We start from the raw sequence: 20,197 nt of genomic DNA, 5'->3' as shown, positions 1-20,197 counted from the left end.
CCAATGGTAAGGGCAGCCCTTGAACCGAGCGGCTCAGCTCGAGGCAGCCTTCTCGGCCGCCAGCGCCGTCGCGCGCCGCCAAAATCGACCCATCCCAGCGCTCCTGGGCCATCGCGCTGCCGAGCATCATGTCGTTGAAGTCGTCCGGTGCAGCCGTTGAGCGGTTTCAGCTTCCACGGTTTGGATCTGCCCACGGCGCCGTTTGTATTCGCCGCCGCGGTTGGACATGTTCATGCCTACGATGCAGATGCCGACGATGGCGCCCTGGGGGGCGCCGTGCCCGCCCATGTGCTCCCCGGGCTTCGCGCCGACCATGCCCGCGCACCTGGTCCCGCCGCCGAACGTGTTCCAGCCCCTCGGGTCCCCCGGCGCCGCCGCGCCGGCGCAGACCTTCCAGCAGCCCATCGACGCCGCGGTCGTCGACCTCACGGCCATGGACGACTCGGACGTCCCCGTCGAAAGGACTCCGAAGCGCGCGCGCGCCAGCAAAGCCGGCGGGTCGACGAAGGCGGGCGTCGTCCACGTGCAGAGACTGGTCCTCCCGGACGATATCGGCGAGCGACTCCTCGACATGCACCCGGACGAGCAGCGGCGCCTCGCGCTCAAGGAGAAGTACGACGAGGTCCTCGCTTCGGGCTCGAAGGAGCAGGTCAAGCTCGGGGGCGACGACCTGAAGAAGATCCTGGCGGCGCGCGTCGAGCTCCCGCCGGCGACGGTGGTCGACGGCGCGCGGCACGTCGAGAACCTGGAGAACAAGCTGCGCACGCGGCTGGGGCCGACGGACCCGCGTCGTGCCCGGCCCAATGCGCGCTATGACGGGCTTGGGGAAGCCCGAGAATCCCAGATAAAATTCGACAAGGTCATGACCGAGGCCTACCTGTCGCTCACGGAGGGCATGCCCAAAAAGGACGCCGCGGAGCTCATGCTCCGCTGGCTGGACGTGCCCACGGGCCTCTGGGACAAGGTGAAGAAGAAGGTCATCATGGAGCACAACCAGTTCTTCATCGAGCGGAGCTACCGCTTCACGCAGCTCAAGGACGAGCATCCCGACGTGTCCAAGGCCTCGATCCAGCACGTCCGCGCGTCCCTCAACCAGCTCCAGCGCGAGTTCCTCGGCAACGAGCGCATCTCCGCGCGGAAGAAGGAGGAGGTGCGCGGCTACTCGATGCTGCCCCACGCGGGCCAGATGTTGGAGGACCAGAAACGCGCGGACCAGGGCAGGAAAAGGGTGATTCAACATCGCTTCAACGTGAGTGTTCCGCGCGCGCGCGTTCCGGAAAAATCATCCACGCTTCGAGACCGTTCCGAGAGATGATCGCTCGTCCAAAAATCAGCCGAAACGAGCGGAAAACGACCGAGATAGGAGCCTTTGAAGTTGGGAATTTCGCACCCTTTTCCTGCACAGGCGCGGACGCCTTGATCGTGAGCAACGACTGGTTCGGCGAGCCGTCCTGGACGGCGCCGGGCTCGTTGAACATCTCGAAGGGCGAGTACTTCGGGGCCGACCTCAAGAAGGCCGCCGTCACCTACATGCGCGCCACGGGCACCTACGGCGCCGCGGTCCGCGGCGGGGCCGCGACGCCCCATTTCAAGTACGCCGGCGACGCGTCGACCTTTACCGGCGCCGGCGCCGGGACGGGCGGCCTCGACCAGCTCCTCTGTATCCTCCAGTACATCGGCAAGGAGGGCCGCAACCCGCTCACGGGCTCGAGCATCAAGACCGTCCAGGGCATCATGAACGTCATGATCATCGGCCAGGTCCTCATGGCCGAGACGAAGCAGACGTGGGACGAGGTCTTCAAGTGGCTCCTCGACGCCTGCGCGCAGATCGAGGCCGACGGCGGCTTCGTCGACCCGGCCACGGGCGTCTTTCTCCACGTGCGCTTCACGAAGGGCATGGACATGTCCTCGTACCAGAAGATCACCGGGCGCGGCGCGGTGTGGAAATCAACCAAACTTTGAAATTCTCTAGCTCGGTCATTTCGAAGTCGATTCGGCTGATTTTTGGACGAATCGATCGCTCTCGTCGAGTTCTCGAAGCATAGCCTGATAATCTGGTTGCATACGCTCAATGACAAATATGTTGAAGTCGGGTTGAAGATTTGATGTCCACACAGGCGCGGCGGCGCGTGCAAGGGCGTCCACTTCTACGACTGGCGCTGCGACCTCGTGTCCTCCGAGGTCCTCTCGGTCCACCCGTCGACGAGCCGGTGGCGCTGCGCCGCGTGCGCCGGGTCCCGGCGCCTCGACGGGCTCGCGTGTCCGCACGTCGCGTCCGCGGAGATCCTAAGCGACGCGGTCGTCGACCGGAAGCGCAAGGAGCTGGAGGAGTCGCCCGTCGTGCCGGAGGAGATCCCGCTGGAGGTGCTCGTCCGCTTCCAGAACCCGAAGAAGACGTCGCTCTCACTGCCCGACCAGGCCCGTCTCGACGCGGACATCTCCGAGCTCCCCAAGAAGCTCCCGGCCCTCGCGGGCGTCCAGGACCTCTACGACCTCGGCCAGGTCCACGCGGCCCTCGACGCCGCCGGCGTGCCGTCGGCCATGGTCGCCGACGAGTTCGACTCGTTCTCCATCTACGCGCCGTTGGCGGACGTCGACGCGGCGGCGTATCGCGCGTCCGTCGTGAAGGCGCTCCGCCGCCGCCGCATGGACTACGCGCCCGACGCGCCCGTCGGCGACCTCCAGTCGCTCCTGCGCGAGCGCCTCGAGGCCGAGCTCCTCGTCCTCGCGAACCGGAAGACGCTCGAGCGCCTCGAGCTCGAGCCGCGGTCGCGGCGCGTCGCCGGCCGCGCGTACATCCGTGTGGACCCGGGCAAGGCCGCCTCGTGCGTCGGCGTCCACGGCGTCAAGGCCATCGAGAACGCGTTCCTCAACCTCTCCGCGAGCGACATCTACACGGAGCGCGACGACTTGTCCGCCGCGCAACGCGACGCCCTCCTGGAGCAGCTCAACACCGTCGTCGGCCGAGCCCTCGGCGCCCGCGACGCCGCCGCGAAGAAGCAGCTCAAGCCCAACGACGACGGGAACGGCATCATCGAGAAGGCCTTCGGCGCCGAGCAGACCGCGCGGATCTTCGGCCCCGCGATCGACGAGATCATCGACCTCGTCTGCCCCACGACGTACGACGTCGCCCGGAACCGCAAGATGCACGACTGGGTCGTCGAGTGGCGCGCGGAGAAGCGCTTGATCCACGACAACCACGCGCCCTACTCGCCGGGCGTCATCGACGCGGTCCACGTGTCGTCGACGCTCACGTTCCTCTGGGGCACGGAGCTCTGGGGCGAGGACTACTGCAAGAACTACACGGAGGAGTCCGGCCGCGGGTCCTGGACGCAGCAGATGAAGCTCGGCCTCGACCTGCAGGACCACCAGCAGCAGCTCATGGAGAAGATGCAGTCGCAGATCACGCGTCGCGGGCACCGGCAGACGCCGCTCGGCGGCTGCTGCGGGCGAGGCGCTACGCGTTACCGCGCTGCGCGGATCAAGCCCATCGCGCAGGCGGAGACCCGTGCGCTGGCGTGGCGGCTGGGGCTGCTGCAACGTTTTTTCGAGCCGGGGGGCTTCGAGCGGGCCGCGGACGACTGGGACGCGTGGTTGACGCCCGCGTGGCTCGAGGCGGAGGCGGCACGCGACGCGAAACTCGCACAAAAAAAAGCGCAACGCGCCGACCGGGCCGCGGCGAAGGCGGCGATCGCGGCGGCCCAGGCCGCCGCCGCCAACGACGACGACCCCTGTGTCCTGGATCTCGACGCGGACGACGAGGAGGAGCCCATCCAGGGCGGTCCGACGGACGACATTGTCATGGTCGACGCGCCGCGCTAGGGCCTCTTTAATACGCGTCTTATACGCGCCAGGGCCTCCCTCTCTAATACGCCAGGGCCGCGGCCGCGGGAGCGGAGGCGTCGCGCGCCGGCGCGAGCGTCGATTCGAGGAGCTCCGTGGGCGTCGGCGCCGTCACGGGGCGCGTCGGCATCGGCACCGTGGTCGCGGGCGCCGACGGGGGCGTCGGCTCCTCCCGCGCGGCGTCTTCTGGCGGGCGCGATCCGGTCGGCGCCGCGGCCCGCGGGGGCTCTTCCGACGCCTTCGACGACTCCGGGTGGATCATGCGCTCGAGGATCTCGTCGACCTCGGCGGCGGGCAGCTCGAGGGCGTCGGACCCGTCGCGGACATTCACCGCGCGGACCTTGTCTTCGCCGTCGTCCGCGAAGATCTCGTCGATGTTGTACTCCTTGTTGTTGTAGACGAACTCGACGTCGCGGCCCACGTGCTTCCAGGCGGGCGCGTCGTCCTGCTCGTCGGACTGCTCGTCGGACTGGTCCTCGGACTGGCCGAGCCGAAGGTTTTGCGCGTCGACGGGACAGACGTGGACGACGCGGCGCCATGTCGTCCGAAGAGTCAAGGTCTCGTTGCTGAAGTTGTACTCGCGCACGAGCTTGACGAGGACCTGCACGTCGCGCGGGTTGTGCGCCTCGAGGCGCACGGGCTTCGCCTCGGGGCGCGACGGCCGCCCGCGGATGCAGAAGTGGAAGCCCTTGCCGTACATGTTCTCGAGCTTGAGCAAGTCCTCGGACTCGTAGACGCTCTTGCGGACGATGTTAAACTCGTACTTGGAGTAGGACGACAGGTTCACGCTGTCCCAGACCGCGACGGACCGCTTCACCGAGACGAGCTTGTGCACGGCCGGCGCGTCCGACATCGTCGTGTCGTAGGCCGCCCGCGGATAGAAGCCGAGCGCGTGCGACGTCGTACGCTTCGCGGTCTTGTTGCCGGACCGCAGGGCCTTCTGGATCGCGGCGACCTCGGAGGAGATGAGCTTCGCGCAGATGTTCCCGAAGTCGAGCGGCGACGGCTCCCCGAGCCGCACCTGAACGTCGCGCTGCTGAAGGGCGGGGCCGCCGGGCAGCATCTGCGCGACGCGCTTCGACACCTCCACCGATCCCGGCGCCAGGAGCTTGAACTGCTCGTACGGCGGCAACTCGATCTCGTAGAACTCCGCCGCGTGCCCGTCCTGCGGCTCGAAGTAGGCGACGTAGTGCTCCTTGCCGCGAGCGCGGCGCTGGTCGAGGACGACGCCGGTGGCCGTGCGCGACTCCTCGGGGATCTCGAGGCAACACGGCCGGCCGATGTCGTCCGAGTCGACCTGCGAGCCCTTGAGCGGGCCGGCGCCGAGGAAGACGTCGAGGTCCGGGCGTCCGCGCTTCGTCGAGGCAGCCCTGGGGCTGCGGTCCTTCGCGGAACGGTGCTCCGCAGCGACGGCGGGCAGCACCTGCTTTCGCGCCCGCTTTGTGCCGGGTTCCGCGCGATATCTGAACGCCTCCGCCTCGTACCATGCTGCAGTGGCGCCGAGCTTGCGGCGCGGCGCGGCCATCACGTTGCCGGTTGGTGCGGGCGTCCGAGCGGGGCGCCGAACGTTGGGCAATTCTTACGGCCACGGCTCATTTCCTATATGCCGAGGCATCGGCGTGCACGCTGTCGAGTTGGCCGGGGATCGGCGCGGGGCGTCGGATGCCAAGGAGAGCGGGTCGATTTTCAAGAGCTGGGCCTGTGCCTCCTCGCGTGTGGCTGGCGCGGCCGACCCGCGGCGGGCGACCATGGCGCACCTGCTCAGCGCCGCCGACGAGCAGGCCGTGCGCGAGGGCTTCGGCGCGCCGCCGCGCCAGAACGTTCTCCGCGCGACCCCGCCCTCGTTCCCACCCCTTTTCTCTCGCCCCCTGTCCCCAACCACGAACGTCCCGCCCCCCCGCAGCGCGCGTCGCGCACGTCGACGGCTACGGCTACCGGCGGGCGCGGTCCCTGTCCGAGAAGGCCTTCACGGAGGACTTCCTGGGCGAGGTCGCGCCGCAGCTGAGCCGGCGCCTAGCGACGGCGCTGTGGCAGGCGCTGAGCCACGACCGCTGGTCCATCGACGAGGAGCGCTTCGTCGAGGCTTTAGCTATCGCGCGCTGCGGCCGCGACGAGGACAAGCTGCGGCTGGCCATGCTCGTCGCCGCGCGCGCGACGCCGCCGCGCGACGACGGGCGGCGGGGCTACTACGGCGGCTCGGGCGGGGTGTACTGCACGCCGCGGGCCGTCGTCGCGCTGCTGCGGGCCGTGCGCGAGGACGCGCTGGGCGCGGGCCTCGACGACGAGAGCGAGAGCGACGACGAGGGGCTCTACGGCCCGCCGCGGCCCGACTCGGCGCCGCGGGGCGTTTCGGGAGAGCGCGCGCACCTGCGGACCGCGGATTTGGTCGACGCCGTGGGGCTGGCGACCTCGCGCGACGAGATCCGCGTGGCGGCGCTGTTGCGGCCGAGCCGCGAGCCCGTGCGGCGCGACGACGACGACGAGTCGGACGGGCTCGGCGATTCCGACGCGGACTTCACGGAGCGTTTGGACGGCCGGCGGAACCTCGCGCGGCGGCGCGAGCGGTCCGAGGCCCACGAGCTGCTGCTGGCGTCCGTGCGCGACCAGCTCTGCGCCTTCGTCGTGGCGGCGCTCGACGGCTGGGCGCCCGGCGCTTTACCGGAGGCGCCGCCGGAGCCGCCGGGCGACGGCGCGCCCGCGGCGACGCCGCCGCGGCCGCCGGCGGAGGGCGCCGAGGACCCGGGGGCCTACAGCGCGGCGCCGTCGTCGGCGACGCGGCCGTCGCCGGACGGCGCGCCGCGGACGCCGCCGCGGCGACCGGCGCCGCCGGCGCCCGACGACGCGTACGCGGCGCTCCATCGAAGCTCCGCGGCGCTGGGCCTGCCGGCGACGCCGCGGCCCGCGCGCGACGACTTGATGCGGTCGCCGCCGGAGCTGCCGGGCGGCTTCCGCCTCGACGGCTGACGACCGGGGTTTGGGGTCGCCGCCGCCGCGGCGGCGGCGCCGCGCGAGCTCCGAGGCCGAGCGGCCCCTCGACGGCGAGCTCGCGGCGGCGCTCTTCGGCAAGCTCCAGGAGCACTCGTCGAGCGGCGCCGTGGACCTGGCGACCGTCGTCGACTGCTTCTCCGGCGAAAGATTGCGGGACCGGCCGCGACTCGAGGCGCCGGTGCGCGGCGTATGGGTGTCGACGCTCCACTGCCGGCGCCTGTTCGCCGTGTTGGACGCGAACCGGAGCGGCGTCGCGCACCGCGAGGCCTTCGAGGCCGTCTTCCGGTGCTGCTGCGGCCCCGTGACGCGGTCGTCCGAGGCGCGCGAGGCGGACCTGTGCGCGCGCGTGGGCGTGCGCGCGGGCGTGCTCCGGGCCTGCGTCGAGGACGCGCTCTACGTGCGCCTGGGCGTCGCGCGGCCCGCGGACGGCGCCGCGGAGCTGAGGGTCGTGTCGCCCTACGTGTCGCTCACGCTGTCCGCGGAGACGTGCGTGCCGGGGGACACGTGGGTCGTGCTGCCCAAGGGCTGGCTCGTGGGCTGGAACCGCTGGGCCGAGGAGCGCGCCGCGCGCGACGCGGGCGTCGACGGCGCGGCCCAGGCGGGCGCGCCGGGCCCGCCGGACTGCGCGTCCCCGCGGCCGGCGCCCATCGACGCGTCCTACTTATTGCGCGCGCGCGACGTCTGCAGCCAGCCCCGCGACGACGTCGTGCTCTGCGACCAGGACGGCCGCCAGGACGACGGCGGCGCGGGCGCGCTGCTCCGGGCGCTGCGGCGCGACGTCGCCTACGACGAGGACTTCGTCTTCGTGCCGCCGCAGCTCTACCTGGCGCTGCGGCGCTGGCACGGCGAGCGGGGCGCGCCCGTGGCGCGGCGCGTCGCCGTCGACGAGCGGGGGCGGCCGTCCTTCGAGGCGCACGCGGCGCGGTGCCTGGCGCGGCGCGCGGCGGACCGCGCGGTGGTGGTGCCCGTGCTGCGGCACGAGCCTGTGCACGTCGTCGCGGCGCGCGCGCACCGGGCGCTGGAGCTCCACGCGGGCCGGGGCCCCCTGCTGCGGAGCGGCAGCCCGCCGCGGCGGTTAAGAGTGCGCGCGGTGCGGCGCGACGCGGCGCCGGAGCCTCGCCAGCCGCCGTCCGAGGCCGCGACGGTCGTCGGCGAGCCGCGGCTCCAGCCGCTCTACGACGGCCCGCCCTTCTCCGCCATGTACGGCGGCTCGCGGGGGCGCCACGCCGACGCCTGGACGCGGCCCTGCTCCTGTCTGATGCAGGGCAGGACAAGAGAGCGAAATTCCCAACTTCAAAGGCTCCGATCTCGGCCGTTTTCCACTCGTTTCGGCTGATTTTTGGACGAGCGATCATCTCTCGGGACGGTCTCGAAGCGTGGATGTGTTTTTCGTAACGCGCGCGCGCGGAATACCCACGTTGAAGCGACGTTGAATCACCCTTTTCCTGCCCAGGCCTCATGGACGCGTCGCAGCCGGGCGACGGCGACGAGGCGCCGGTGGACGTCACCATCGAATTGCTCTTTGATGATGGTGGTGATGAGCCCGAGGATGGTGGTGAAACACACACAGAGGTCGCGGCGCCCGCGCGGCCCGTCGGGGGGCTGCGGCCGGATCTGGACGGCGACGCGCGCGTCGGCGAGGTCGGCCTGCGGAATCTCGGCAACACGTGCTACATGAACTCGGTGTTGCAAGCTTTAGCGCACGTGCCGCCGCTGCGGGCCTACTTCGCGTCCGGCGAGTTCCGCTACGACATCAACACGCGGTCGAAGTTCGGCGCGCGGGGCGCGCTCGCGACCGCGTTCGGCGAACTCCTCGGCGAGCTCGACGAGTCCGAGGAAGCGGTGACGCCGGACACCTTCAAGCGGACGCTGGGCGACTGGAACGACACCTTCGCGGGCTTCGGCCAGCAGGACGCGTCGGAGTTCCTCCAGCAGCTCCTGGAAGGTCTGGGCGAGGACCTGAACCGCGTCGAGGACAAGCCGTACGTGGAAAATCCGGACGTCGCGGGCGACGCGGAGAGCCCCTTCCCGGCGGACCCGCGCGTCCAGGTCGACGTCGCCGCCGAGTGCTGGCGGAACCACGCCGAGCTGCGCGAGGACCACCCCGTGACGGCGCTCTTCGGGGGGCAGACGCGGCGCGAGCTCGTCTGCGACGCGAACGACGTCGAAAAGTCCGTGGCTGTGTGGAATTCAAATCTTCAACCCGACTTCAATGTGCGCCTATGCGACAGTTTCGACGCAAGCTCTTCAGCTGTGCTTCGAGAACTCGACGAGAGCAATCGATTCATCCAAAAATCAACCAAATCGACTTCGATTTGATCGAGCTAGAGAATTTCAAAGTTTGGTCAGGACCACCCAAACCAGCGGTTGAATTCCACACAGGTCCGTGGGCTTCGACGCGTTCTCGTCGCTGGCCGTGCCCCTCTTCGACGCCGACTCGGCGGCGCGCGGCGAGGAGACGGTCCGCGTGCGCGTGCGGTTGCGCTTCGCGCGCCAGCGCTGCTGGCCCGTGGACGCGGTCGTGCCCGTGCCGGCGGACGCGGCCGTCGGCGACGTGCTGGAAGCCGCCGCGGCGCTGCCGCTGAGCTCGCGGACCCTGGAGCACGCGCCGACGCTGGAGAACTTCGACGACGAGCCCGAGCTCGCGGCCTTTGGTGGGGACGCGTCGAATCTCGTGGCCATGCTGCCCTGTCTGGGGCCGCGGCCGTCGGCGACGGAACGCGCGCTCGACGCGGCCGCGCACCTGCTGTCGCCGCGCGCGGGGCTGCGGGAGCCCGCGCTCGCCGCCGTCTTCGCGACGCACTGCGCGCACCGTTTAGATATCTACGAGGTGCCGCCCCTCGTCGACGCCGCGCGGCCGATCCCGCCCGCGGCCTTGTGCACCGTGGCGCTGCGGACCTTGGACGTCGCGGAGCGCTACTTCTCGGACCCGAGCCGCCTCCGCTTCTTCGGCGACCCCTTCGTGATCCGCATCGTCGAACACGAGACGACGGGCGCGGACCTGTACCGCGTCGTCTGGGAGCAGCTCGCGCCCTTCTGCGACTCGGTCCCCCGCGACGGCTCGGGCCCGCCGTTCGCTTTACGGGCCTTCGCGAGCCGCGGCAGCGACCGCGAGCGCTTAGCGGCGGGCACGCTCGCCGGGTCGGAGATGCTGCTGCCGGACGGCGGGCGCCTCGTGCCCGACGACGGCCGCGTATTGTGCGACGACGCGCGGTGTCTCGAGGGCGTGCGGTTCGCGGCGGACGTTCCTACATCTTTACGTCGCCGCTTCAACGACCGCGCGTTGCGCCACGCGCTCGTCCACACGTCCTGCGCGCCGGCGCCGCCGCCGCCGCCCATTGCTTTGGAAGCGTGCCTGGCGGCCGTGGGCGCGCCGGAGACGGTGACCAAGTACTCGGCCGCGGAGACCAGTGTGGAAACCAACCACTGGTTCAGGGGGTCCTGACCAAACTTCAAACCTCTCTATCTCGGTCAAATCGAAGTCGATTCGGCTGATTTTTGGACGAATCGGTTCCTCTCCTCGAGTTCTCGAGGCACAGCCGAAGAGATTGCGTCGAAATGTTCGATTACGCTAACACTGAAGTCGGGTTGAAGATTTGGTTTCCACACAGGCCGAGACGCGGCGCAACGGCGGCGAGTACGCCGAGGCGGCGCACACGTCCCGCGTGTCCCTCTGGCGCGCGCCGCCCGTGCTCGCGCTCGTGCTCAAGCGCTTCTTCGTCACGGAGCGGGGGCGGCGCCGCAAGCTGAGCGACCGCGTCGCGTTCCCGGTGGACGGGTTGGAGCTGTCGACGTTCCTCGCTGTGTGGAATTCAAATCTTCAACCCGACTTCAATGTGAGCGTATGCGACATTTTCGACGCAATCTCTTCGGCTGTGCTTCGAGAACTCGACGAGAGCACTCGATTCGTCCAAAAATCAGCCGAATCGACTTCGATTCGACCGAGCTAGAGAATTCTGAAGTTTGGTCAGGACCACCCAAACCAGTGGTTGAATTCCACACAGGTTCCTCGACGGCGCGCGCGACGGGCCCGGCCCGTCCTACGACCTCGTGGCCGTCGTGAACCACTTTGGGGGGCTGGAGCACGGCCACTACACCTGCGCGGCGCGGCGGTTGGACGGCCGCGGGTGGCTCGAGTTCGACGACCGCCGCGTCGAGGCGCTGGAGATCGGGGACGTGTGCGACGACCCGGCGGCCTACGTCCTCTTCTACGCGCGCCGCGACGTCCGGGAGGCGGCGCGGCCGCTGGACTTTGTTCGAGAGCGGTTCGCGCGCGTCCGCGACGAGCCCCTCGCGCCCGAGAACGACGACCGCGGCCTCGACGACCGCGCTTTGGAGCCGCCGGCGTCGCCCGCGTCGCCCGCGCGCGGCGCGTCCGACGACGAGCTCGGCGAGATCGAGGACGGCCGCGTCGAGGCCGTCGCGCGCCGCGACGGCGACGCGACCATGGACGGCGACGGCGGCGAAACTTTCGGCGATGGCGACGCAGCGATGGCCTCACTCGGCGTCGCGGGGCTCGACGACGACCCGGAGGACGACGACTTCGCCGCCGCGTTCGACGGCGCCTAGGTCTAGAGGGGGTGAGGACTACTTACGGGGCTCCCTAGTCGAGGTCCGCGTCCACGGGCGTCGACAGCGGCGCGGGCGCGCCGCCGTCGCCCGAAACCTTGGCGAGGGGCGGCGGCAGGTCGCCGACGGTGCCCAGCGTCTCCGCGGAGGCCGTGTGGTGCTGGGGCAGCTCCGCGCTGTACGTCTCCGTCGTCGCCGTCGCCGCGCGGCGGTCGCGGCCGTCGGGCGAGCCGCCGTCGAGCGCGCGGTCCAGCTCGAGGTCGTCCTCCAGATCGTCGTCGTCGTGGAAGCGCAACACGCCGTCGCCGCCGCCGTCGAAGCCCGCGCCGGGCCGCGCGTAGCCCGCGAAGGACGCGTCGTCGAGGTAGTCGTCCGGGTCCGGCGCGGCGCGGCGCGGCGGCGCGCGCGGCCGCGCGGGCGGCGCGCCGAAGACGTCGTCAAGGTCGCCGGCGAAGCGCGGCGGCTCGTCGCCTCCGAAGCCGAACTCGGCGGACTCGCGCGGCGGCGGCGGCGCGAAGCCGGGCGCGAAGCCGGGGGGGAAGCCGGGCGCGCCGGGGAACGGGCCCCGCGCGTCGGCCGCGGCGCCGCCCGGGCTCGCCGCGTCGGGCGGCGCCGCGCCGAAGTCGCCCGACTGCTGGCGCGCGTAGGCCCGCTGCTGCGCGTACTGCTCCGCCGCGTAGGCCGCGTCCGGGCTCGCCGCGTCGGGCGGCGACGCGCTGAAGTCGCCCGACTGCTGGCGCGCGTAGGCCTGCTGCTGCGCGTACTGCTCCGCCGCGTAGGCCGCGTAGGCCTCGCGCTGCGCGAAGGCCGCGCGCTGGAAGATGTCGAAGTCCTCGGGCGACAGCGGCAGGCCCGTGTCGGCGTAGACGGCCTGGCCAGAAGCGTCGACGGCGACGCCCGGGACGTCGACGGGCGGCGGGTTCCAGCCCTCGGGCATGGCGTCGTAGGACGCGGGGCTCGGCGCGCCGTGCGGGGTCCGGGAGTGGGGCGTGCCCGCGGAGTGCGGCCGGCCGCCGGGCGCGCCGCCGGGCGTGCCCGGGGGCGCGTCGCCGGGCGCGCCGGCCCGGTTCGGCATGTTGTTCGACTCCATGAACTCGACCTCGTCCTCCGCGGACTTGAGGTGGTAGTACTCCTCGTTGCCGCGGTTCTCCGCGACGGCCTGGCCGTTGAAGGTCTCGAGCTGCTCGTACTCGGACGTCTCCCGGTGCGCGAACTCGCCCGTCTCCTTGCACTCCATGTGCACGACCTCCGTGGACGACCGCTCCGTCTCGACGAGCTCCTGGACCGCGCCGGAGACGTCGACGGTCGTGTACTGGACGATGCCTGGGCAGGACAAGAGTGCGAAATTCCCAACTTCAAAGGCTCCTCTCTCGGCCATTTTCCACTCGTTTCGGCTGATTTTTGGACGAGCGATCATCTCTCGGAACGGTCTCGAAGCGTGGATGCTGTTTCCGAAACGCGCGCGCGCGAAACACTCACGTTGAAGCGACGTTGAATCACCCTTGTCCTGCCCTGGACGATGCGCTCCTGGAGGACGACCTCGCGCTTGCGCCAGAGGGGCTTCGCCGGGCCGGGCCGCCGGAACCGCAGGTGGTCGCCCGCGGCGATGACGGCGTCGCCCGGGAGCACGGCCAGCGCGCATTCGTCGACGGGCTCGAGCGCGTCCGACGTCGCGGCGCGGACCGGCGCGGCGCCCGGCGCCTCGGCGACGACGGGGCTCGGCGCCTCGGCGACGACGGGGCTCGGCGCCTCGGCGACGGGCTCCCGGAAGAGGGACTTGGCGGGCGCCGGCGCCGCCGCCGTCTCCAGCGGCGGCAGCGACGACGGCGACGGCGGCGCGGGCGCAAAAGGGCTCCGGGCCCCGGCGGCGCCCGGCGGCGCGGGCGCGCCCGGCGACGCGGGCGGCGTCCTGGGGGCGCGCCGGGGCTTCGGCGACGGCGGCGCCTTGGACGGCGAGGCCGGCGCCGCGGCCCTGGACGGCGAGGCCGGCGCCGCGCGCCGCGCGGCGGGCAGCTTCGGCGGCGGCGCCGCGGCGCCGCGGCGGCCCGGCGGCGCCGGGGGCAGCGCGCCCGTGGCGAGGAAGTCGACGAAGAGGTCGAAGCCGACCTCGTCGAGCGCCCCGCAGGTGTAGTGGGCCAGGAGCTCGTCGAACCACGGCGCCGTGAGGCCGATGGCGGCCTTGATGTCCTCGCGCGCGAGCACGCCGACGCCCGCGGCGTTGACGCGCCGGTAGCGCCGGAAGAGCTCGTCGATGGTCGTGCCCTCGGGCTTGGCGTTGTAGGCCTTGATGTAGAGGAGCCGCCGGAGCCGCTTCATGGACCGCAGGCCGCCGACGGGCGGGCCCTTCTCGGCGAGGCGCGCCGGCGGGAACGGCGGCGCCGGCGTCTCCATGTGCGGCGGCGCCTGGGCCTGGGCGCTCGCGGCGCCGCCCATGGTTTCGAGAGCGGCGGCTAGGGCCCGGGGGCGGCCCGCGCCAAACCCACCGACCGCGGCCGATGACCGCCGGTCGGTGGCGGTTGACTACGCTGCCTCGGGGTTACTTATTAGCGCGACATCTTTGAGGATTGGAACTGCTGTGCATCACGAACTCGCCAGTCGAGGCCTTTCGTCCACGGCCGAGGACATGTCGCCGTCGCTCGCGGAGGTGCCCCACGCCGGCATGGGCAGCAAGTACGGCGGGGTCACGGACGGCGGCCTCGGCGCCTACGAGGTCGACGTCGTCGAGAAGGCCATGGAGGAGTTTCTCCAGCGCACGTCCGACGGCGCCGAGGCGTCCGTCGTCGACGTCACGGCCATTTTGGACAAGATCAACGGCCCCTGCGAGCGGCTCGTGCGCGTCGCCGAGTCCCTCGACTTCGTCGACGGGTGCCTCGGTAAGCTGACGACGTGCCTCGACCGCCGCTACACGAAGCCCGGCGTGCGGACCGAGGAGCCGGAGGCGATCCGCCTCGCGCGCGCGAAGCTGCTGTGCCACGAGGGCACGGTGGCCTACGTGAAGACGCGGACGCGCTGCGAGTCGCGGGGCCTCGAGGAGTGGGACGAGGACTTCCGGACCGAGGTCCACGGCGGCCTCCGGCGGTGCCTCTCGAAGCACCGGTCGTCGGCCGCGACGCTCCGCGAGCTCCGCAAGAAGGGCCCCCTCGCGCAGCAGCTCAAGACGCTCGGCGAGGCGGCGCAGATGCTGCCCCAGTTCCGCAAGGAGGCCGTGCGGCCTCTGGAGGAGGCGTGCGTCTTGTTCAAAGCGCTCGACCGCGCGAAGGAGCTCGAGGACTGCCGCGACCAGCTCAAGCACCTCAAGGACCTCCAGAAGCTCGCGACGGAGAAGCAGTTCGCCTGCGATAAAGATATCCGGACCCACGTCGACCTGCTGCCCGACGAGTACAAGCCGGAGGTTAAAGACGCGCGGCCGAATTTACTGGCCGAGACGACGTTCCACGCGGCGCTGCTCGGCGGGTCCCAGGCGCTGCGGGACGCGCGCCACTTCCTGCGCGTCGTCGAGGCGGCGGAGATCGAGGCCTACGCGGCGCCGGACAAGCCGCGGCGCTGGGTCGTTTCCGGGCTCGTCGACCCGCCCTTACCGCTGCCGATCGAGCCGAGGCAGCGCGACGTCCACGCCGTCGTCTTCTTTCAGAACGACGGCGGCGACTTTTCGGTGGTCACGCACGGCTACAAGGCGACGACGGCGCAGCTGGTCAGCCAGGACCTCGACGCGCCCCAGGCGTCGCGCCGGTCCAACGCGTACCACGAGCTGAAGTTCGGCGTCCGCATGGACGAGGCGAAGCGGCGCCAGCTCGAGTACGTGTCCTTCGTCTTCGACGAGCAGATCGCCAAGGCGTCGCGCGCCGTACCGGGCACGGCGGCCGCGGCCGGCGGCGCGGCCGTCGCCGCGGCGCTCGGCGACGCCCTCGCCGGCGACTTGTGCGCGGGCGACGCGACGCTCAAGTGCGCGCAGTGCGGCGAGGTCTCGAGCGTCCGCGTCACCGTGTCCCGCTGCGCGCGCTGCAAGACCGCGTCCTACTGCTCCCGCCACTGCCAGAAGAAGCACTGGCTCAAGCACAAGCCCACGTGCGTCCCCGTGCCGGCGGCCGCCGCGTAACCTCTAGCGCTTAGCCGCCCGCGTCTCGGGGCCGCGCCGCGGAGCGGCGCCGCGGCCCGTCATGCGCGGCGGGGTGTCCGCCTAGTTTAGCGCCGCGGCGACGGCGCTGCGAAGGCCCGCCGCGCCGAGGCCCACGATCTCGTCGTTGCCGCCGAGGAACGCGTCGTTGACGAAGACTTGCGGGACGGAGGTGCGGCCGGAACGGGCTTTCAGCAGCTGCTGCACGGGGCCGTTGCCTGGGAATCGCGCGTCGGCAGAAGCGCGCGGACGCGAAACGGCGAACCTCCCGGACGCGGCGAGGCACGCGGCTCCCCCATTTGGTCGAGCTCCATGACCTCGAGCCTCAGCCCCGGCAAAGCGCGCAGAAGTTTCAGCGTGTTCTGCGCGTAGGGTCAGTAGCTCTTGCTGAAGACGACGACCGTGTCTCGCAGCGCGATCTTCGACTCCACGAGCTGCTTCGGGTCGTGGTCCGCGGTCGTCGATTGGAAGAGGCCCATAATAATCGCACTGGCCGCCTTCACATGTAAACATTGACAATCGCGGGCCTTGAACTTTTAGCCGGCGGGCAGCCCGCCGGAGCTCGAATCGCGCGCCGGCGTCGTCCGCGCGACCGGAGCGCGTCGTCCGACGACGATGGCCGCTTCGGAGCCCGCCGGTCCGCCGCGGAAGGAGCTGAGCGCCTTCTTCGTCGTCGTCAACGGCCAGGTCGAGAGCGGCGAGTTCCCCGACGACGACTTGTACGTGCGCTACGGCTTCAGCTTCGGCCCGGACTGGACGGTCGTCGACGGCATCGAGACGGGCCTGAGCCAGATCGCGCGCAAGGCGCCGGGCGTGGACCAGTCCGTCGTCTGGAACTTCCCCGTCGACATTTCTTTCAAAAGCACGAACGCGCACGGGTGGCCGCGCATGTCGATCTCCGTCTACGGCGTCGACGGCCTGGGCCGCGACGTCGTCCGCGGCTACGGCTCCGTGCTCATCCCGCCCTTCCCCGGGGGCTACGACCGCTACATCCACACCTACGTGCCCGTGCCCTCGAGCCTCTGGCAGCGCTTCGTGTCGTGGTTCACGGGTACCTACGCGGAGTTCTACGACTCCAAGTTCGTCGCCCAGGGCGAGAACCGCGAGGTGACGCGCGTCGAGTCCACGGGCGTCGTCAAGGTCAAGTTCGACGTCCTCACGCGGGGCATGGAGACCCTCGGCTACCAACCCGCGCACCGCCAGGTGACCCACTAACGCGAAGAACGCGCGGCCTGCTCCTCCTCGAGGAGGCACCGCGCGCAGACGCAGCGGAAGCCGCAGTGTTGCGCGAGGTAGGCGCGCCGTGTGTCGAGGTCCCAGGCGATGAGGTCCGCGGGGCCGTAGCAGATGCAGAGCGGCTCGCCGGGCTCGAGGTTCGCGAGCGCCTTCGCCACGAGGCGCCCGTCGCCGGGGACGAGCGCGCCGGGGTTTTGTGCATTGCGCTCGGGGTAGAGGGCCACGCTCGGCGCGCAGGAGTGGTTCATCCTCGCGACGAGGCGGTAGAGCGCCGTCGCGTTTTTTTCCTCCCCGCCGTCGTCGTAGAGGAACTGGTTCGCCTCGTACTTGCGCAGCACGGCGACGACGCGGGCGACCTCGGCGTCGTGGGCCCCGGGCCCGAGCGCGTCCGCGACGAGCGCGCGCGCGGCGCGCTCCGCGTCCGGCGACGGCAGGTCCGTCGGGACGAGCGCGTCCAGCGCCTGTAGGGCCCGCGCCGACGCGCCGTCGCCGCCGGCCGCCGCGGCGCTCAGCGCCACGTAGGCGGCCCAGCGGTCCGCGCGGCTCCGCGCGGCGACGACGAACGGGTACTCGGCGAAGAGCGGCTGCCCCTTTTCCAATCGCGCGGTCGTCGCGAGGCCCGCGCCGCAGCGGTCCTGGGACGCGTCGTGGAGGCCGACGCCGCCCCAGAAGGGCTCGACGGCGTCGCCGTTGCCCGGCAGGAGCGCGTGGGAGAGCGCGACGCGGTCCTCGGCGACGCCGACGCGGCTTCCGCCCGCGCGCGGCGCGGCCAGCACCCACTTGTGCGCCCGGGCGTCGTAGGCGACGACCTCGACGAGGCCGCCGAGGGGGCCGTCGGGGTCCGCGCCGGCGACGGCGACGCGCGCGCCGGCGTGCAGCCGCAGCCGGGCGCCGTGCCACATGGCGCAGTCCGTCGACGGCTCCTCGCCGGCGGCGTCGCTCCGCGCGCGGCGCGCCGCGCCGAAGACGCCGGCGGCGAGGCCCGCCGCGAGCGGCTGGAAGCGCGAGCGCACCATCGCAAGGGGCGAGCGGGGCTGCTACTCAGATCACGGACTCCATCGCGTCATCGTTGCCGATGTTGCTGGGGCAGCGTCGGCCCGGGGCAGCAGTTTGGTCGCAATGGCCTCCCTCACCGCCACCGACGACGCCGCCGCGGCCTCCTCCGCCACCGTGGACTCCTCCGCCACCGTGGACTCCTCCGCCACCGCGCCGACCGCGCCGCTCCCCGCGGCGGAGGAGCCCCTCTGGGACGAGGCCGCCGCGCTGGCGGCAGCCCCCCCGGCGACGAAGGACAAGCTCGTCCGGCGGCTCAAGGAGCGGCTGACGGTCCTCGACGCCTGCGCCGCCGTCGACCTGACGGACGACCAGAAGGAGGCGGAGCGCGCGAAGAAGCCGGCGAAGAAGAAGGCCCCGAAGAAGAAGGGCGGCGACGACGGCGACGACGCGCGGGGCAAGGCCGCGGCCGACGCGCTCCGCGCGAAGCACGACGAGGACTACGACCGGCTCACGCGGCGCCTCGACGAGGAGCGCGCGGCCTTCGAGGCGGACCTCGCCGGCATGCGCGCCGCCCAGGCCGACGCCGACACCAAGGCCGACGCGGACTGCTCGTCGCGCGTCGCCGCGCTCCGCGCGGAGAGCGACCGCCTCCGGAAGCTCTACTGCCCCGCGTAACGCCCCTTCTAGTCGCCGACGAGGGAGCGCGCCGCCGCCTCCGGAAGCTCGCCGCCGCCTCCGGATGCTCGACTAACGCACCTGTTAGTTGCCGAAGAGGGAGCGCGCCATGTTCGGGAAGCGGCGGTTCTTCGCCGCGACGACGGAGAGGCGCGTGCGCTTCCGCGGCGCCGCCGCGGCGCCCGGCGGCGGGTCGAGCTTGCCCTTGAGGCCGTCGTAGGTCTCCTTGCTCAGCGCCGGGTCGAGGGCGAGGAGCGCGCGCGCGACGTCGTTCGCCGACGGCCCGAAGGGCCCGTGGAGGTGGGCCTTGGCGGCGCCGGGGAACGCGAGGCGGTTGTCGCGGAGCGCGGCGACGACGGCCGCCACGGCCCGGAGCGGCGCGAGGGCCCGGGCGACGAGCGGCGGCGGCAGGGTCGTCTCGAACTGGGCGACGACGGCGCCGAGCGCGTCGGCGTCGCCGGCGACGAGGGCCGCGTACGCGTCCAGCGGCCGCTTCTTCGCCGCCGCGAGCCGCGACGCGTGGCCCTCCGCGTCGCAGAGGCAGTCGACGTACCTGGCCGCGACGCGGCTCAACAGGCCCTCGAGGGCCCGGGCGAAGTAGGCCGACTCGAGCCACTGCTCGAGGTCGCGGCCGTAGTCCGCGAGCGTCGCGGCGACGGTCTCCACCGTCGCCGCGTGGTCCGCCTCGGAGAAGAGGCCCTCGGCCATGGGCGCCTCGAGGTCGCTGAGCACGAGGTCGCAGACGCCGTCGACGGACCGGGCCGACGCCGCGGCGAACTCCGCGACCGTCGCCTCGAGCGCGCCGCGGAACCCGTCGAGGAGCTCCGTCGCCGTCGCGCCGCGCGCGCGGCCCGCGCCCGGCGTCCAGTCGCGCTCGAGCGCCTCGCGCTGGCCGTCCTCGTCGACGAGGCCCAGCAACAGGTCCGACGCGCGCGCGCAGTCGTTGCACCGCGCGGCGAACACCTCGAGGGGGCTCGCGGCGCCGTCGTCGCCGTCGTCGGCGACGCGCGACGCGCGCGCCTCGTCGTCCTCGTCGTCGTCCTCGGCGAAGGCCGCGCAGCCCTCGGCGACGGCGACGGCGGCCTTGAGGCGCGTCGGCCCCGTGACGAGGTCCAGCGCCGCCCGGAGCTGCTCCCGGGCGAGGCGGAGCATGTCCTCGGGCTGCGGCGTCCGCAGCCTCCCGTCGCTGCCCGCGACGACGGTGGGCGCGCGCCGGCGCACGTTCGTCACCCACTCGATGACCGTCGCCTGGACGTCGTCGAGGTAGGCGACGGCGAGCGCGTCCTCGTAGTCGTCGAGGTCCGGCGGGAAGGGCAGGCCGTAGGGCCGCATCGCGCACCGGTGGTCGTTCAGCGCCGCGAGGACCTTGAGCGCGTCCTCCGGCGCCGCGGCGCCGCCGTCGAAGGCGCCCTCGAGCTCGAGCGCCGGCAGCCGCGGCACGAGGTCCGCGCAGTAGCGCTCGTGGACCGCGAGCGCGGCCTCCGTCGCCGCGTCGGGCCCGACGGCCTCGACGCAGCGGCCGCCGAGGAAGGCGCGGAAGCGCTTCGCGAGCCGCGCCGCGCCGGCGCAGAGCGCGGCGGCGCCCTCGCCGCAAAAGTAGGCCTCGCCGTCGTCGAAGAGCTCGCGCCGGACCTGGGCAGCACAAGGGTGATTCAACGTCGCTTCAACGTGAGTGTTCCGCGCGCGCGCGTTCCGACAAAAGCATCCACGCTGCGAGACCGTCCCGAGAGATGATCGCTCGTCCAAAAATCAGCCGAAACGAGTGGAAAACGACCG

The 20,197-nt window shown here is 71.9% G+C and overlaps 4 protein-coding genes across 4 annotated transcripts in view; 3 read left to right on the top strand and 1 right to left on the bottom strand.

Moving 5' to 3' along the window:
- Positions 1–10,276, top strand: part of AURANDRAFT_71961 (hypothetical protein) — a gene marked incomplete at both ends in the record, with an annotated part of 12,503 nt that extends 2,227 nt beyond the window's left edge. The window contains 7 exons of the mRNA XM_009040564.1: positions 248–1,253; positions 1,406–1,910; positions 2,118–3,409; positions 5,747–6,686; positions 6,778–8,084; positions 8,285–9,002; positions 9,214–10,276. Coding sequence (XP_009038812.1) covers positions 248–1,253; positions 1,406–1,910; positions 2,118–3,409; positions 5,747–6,686; positions 6,778–8,084; positions 8,285–9,002; positions 9,214–10,276 — 6,831 coding nt within the window. The remainder of the gene's footprint in view (positions 1–247; positions 1,254–1,405; positions 1,911–2,117; positions 3,410–5,746; positions 6,687–6,777; positions 8,085–8,284; positions 9,003–9,213) is intronic.
- A 1,132-nt stretch (positions 10,277–11,408) lies between these two features.
- Positions 11,409–13,956, bottom strand: AURANDRAFT_71960 (hypothetical protein; the record flags this gene model as incomplete). Its single annotated transcript, XM_009040427.1, has 2 exons — positions 11,409–12,723; positions 12,891–13,956. 2 exons carry the CDS (start codon positions 13,831–13,833, stop codon positions 11,435–11,437), a joined length of 2,232 nt encoding a protein of 743 aa, XP_009038675.1.
- A 103-nt stretch (positions 13,957–14,059) lies between these two features.
- AURANDRAFT_65492 (hypothetical protein) lies at positions 14,060–15,496 on the top strand (the record flags this gene model as incomplete). The annotated part of the gene is made up of 1 exon (XM_009040565.1): positions 14,060–15,496. One exon carries the CDS (start codon positions 14,060–14,062, stop codon positions 15,494–15,496), a length of 1,437 nt encoding a protein of 478 aa, XP_009038813.1.
- A 633-nt stretch (positions 15,497–16,129) lies between these two features.
- Positions 16,130–16,729, top strand: AURANDRAFT_28991 (hypothetical protein; the record flags this gene model as incomplete). Its single annotated transcript, XM_009040566.1, has 1 exon — positions 16,130–16,729. One exon carries the CDS (start codon positions 16,130–16,132, stop codon positions 16,727–16,729), a length of 600 nt encoding a protein of 199 aa, XP_009038814.1.
- Positions 16,730–20,197: the final 3,468 nt, after the last annotated feature.

Source organism: Aureococcus anophagefferens (assembly GCF_000186865.1).
Source record: "Aureococcus anophagefferens unplaced genomic scaffold AURANscaffold_15, whole genome shotgun sequence".
Taxonomy (NCBI): Eukaryota; class Pelagophyceae; order Pelagomonadales; family Pelagomonadaceae; genus Aureococcus; species Aureococcus anophagefferens.
Note: the sequence above shows the minus strand (reverse complement) of the source record. Positions and strands in the feature narration are given on the sequence as shown.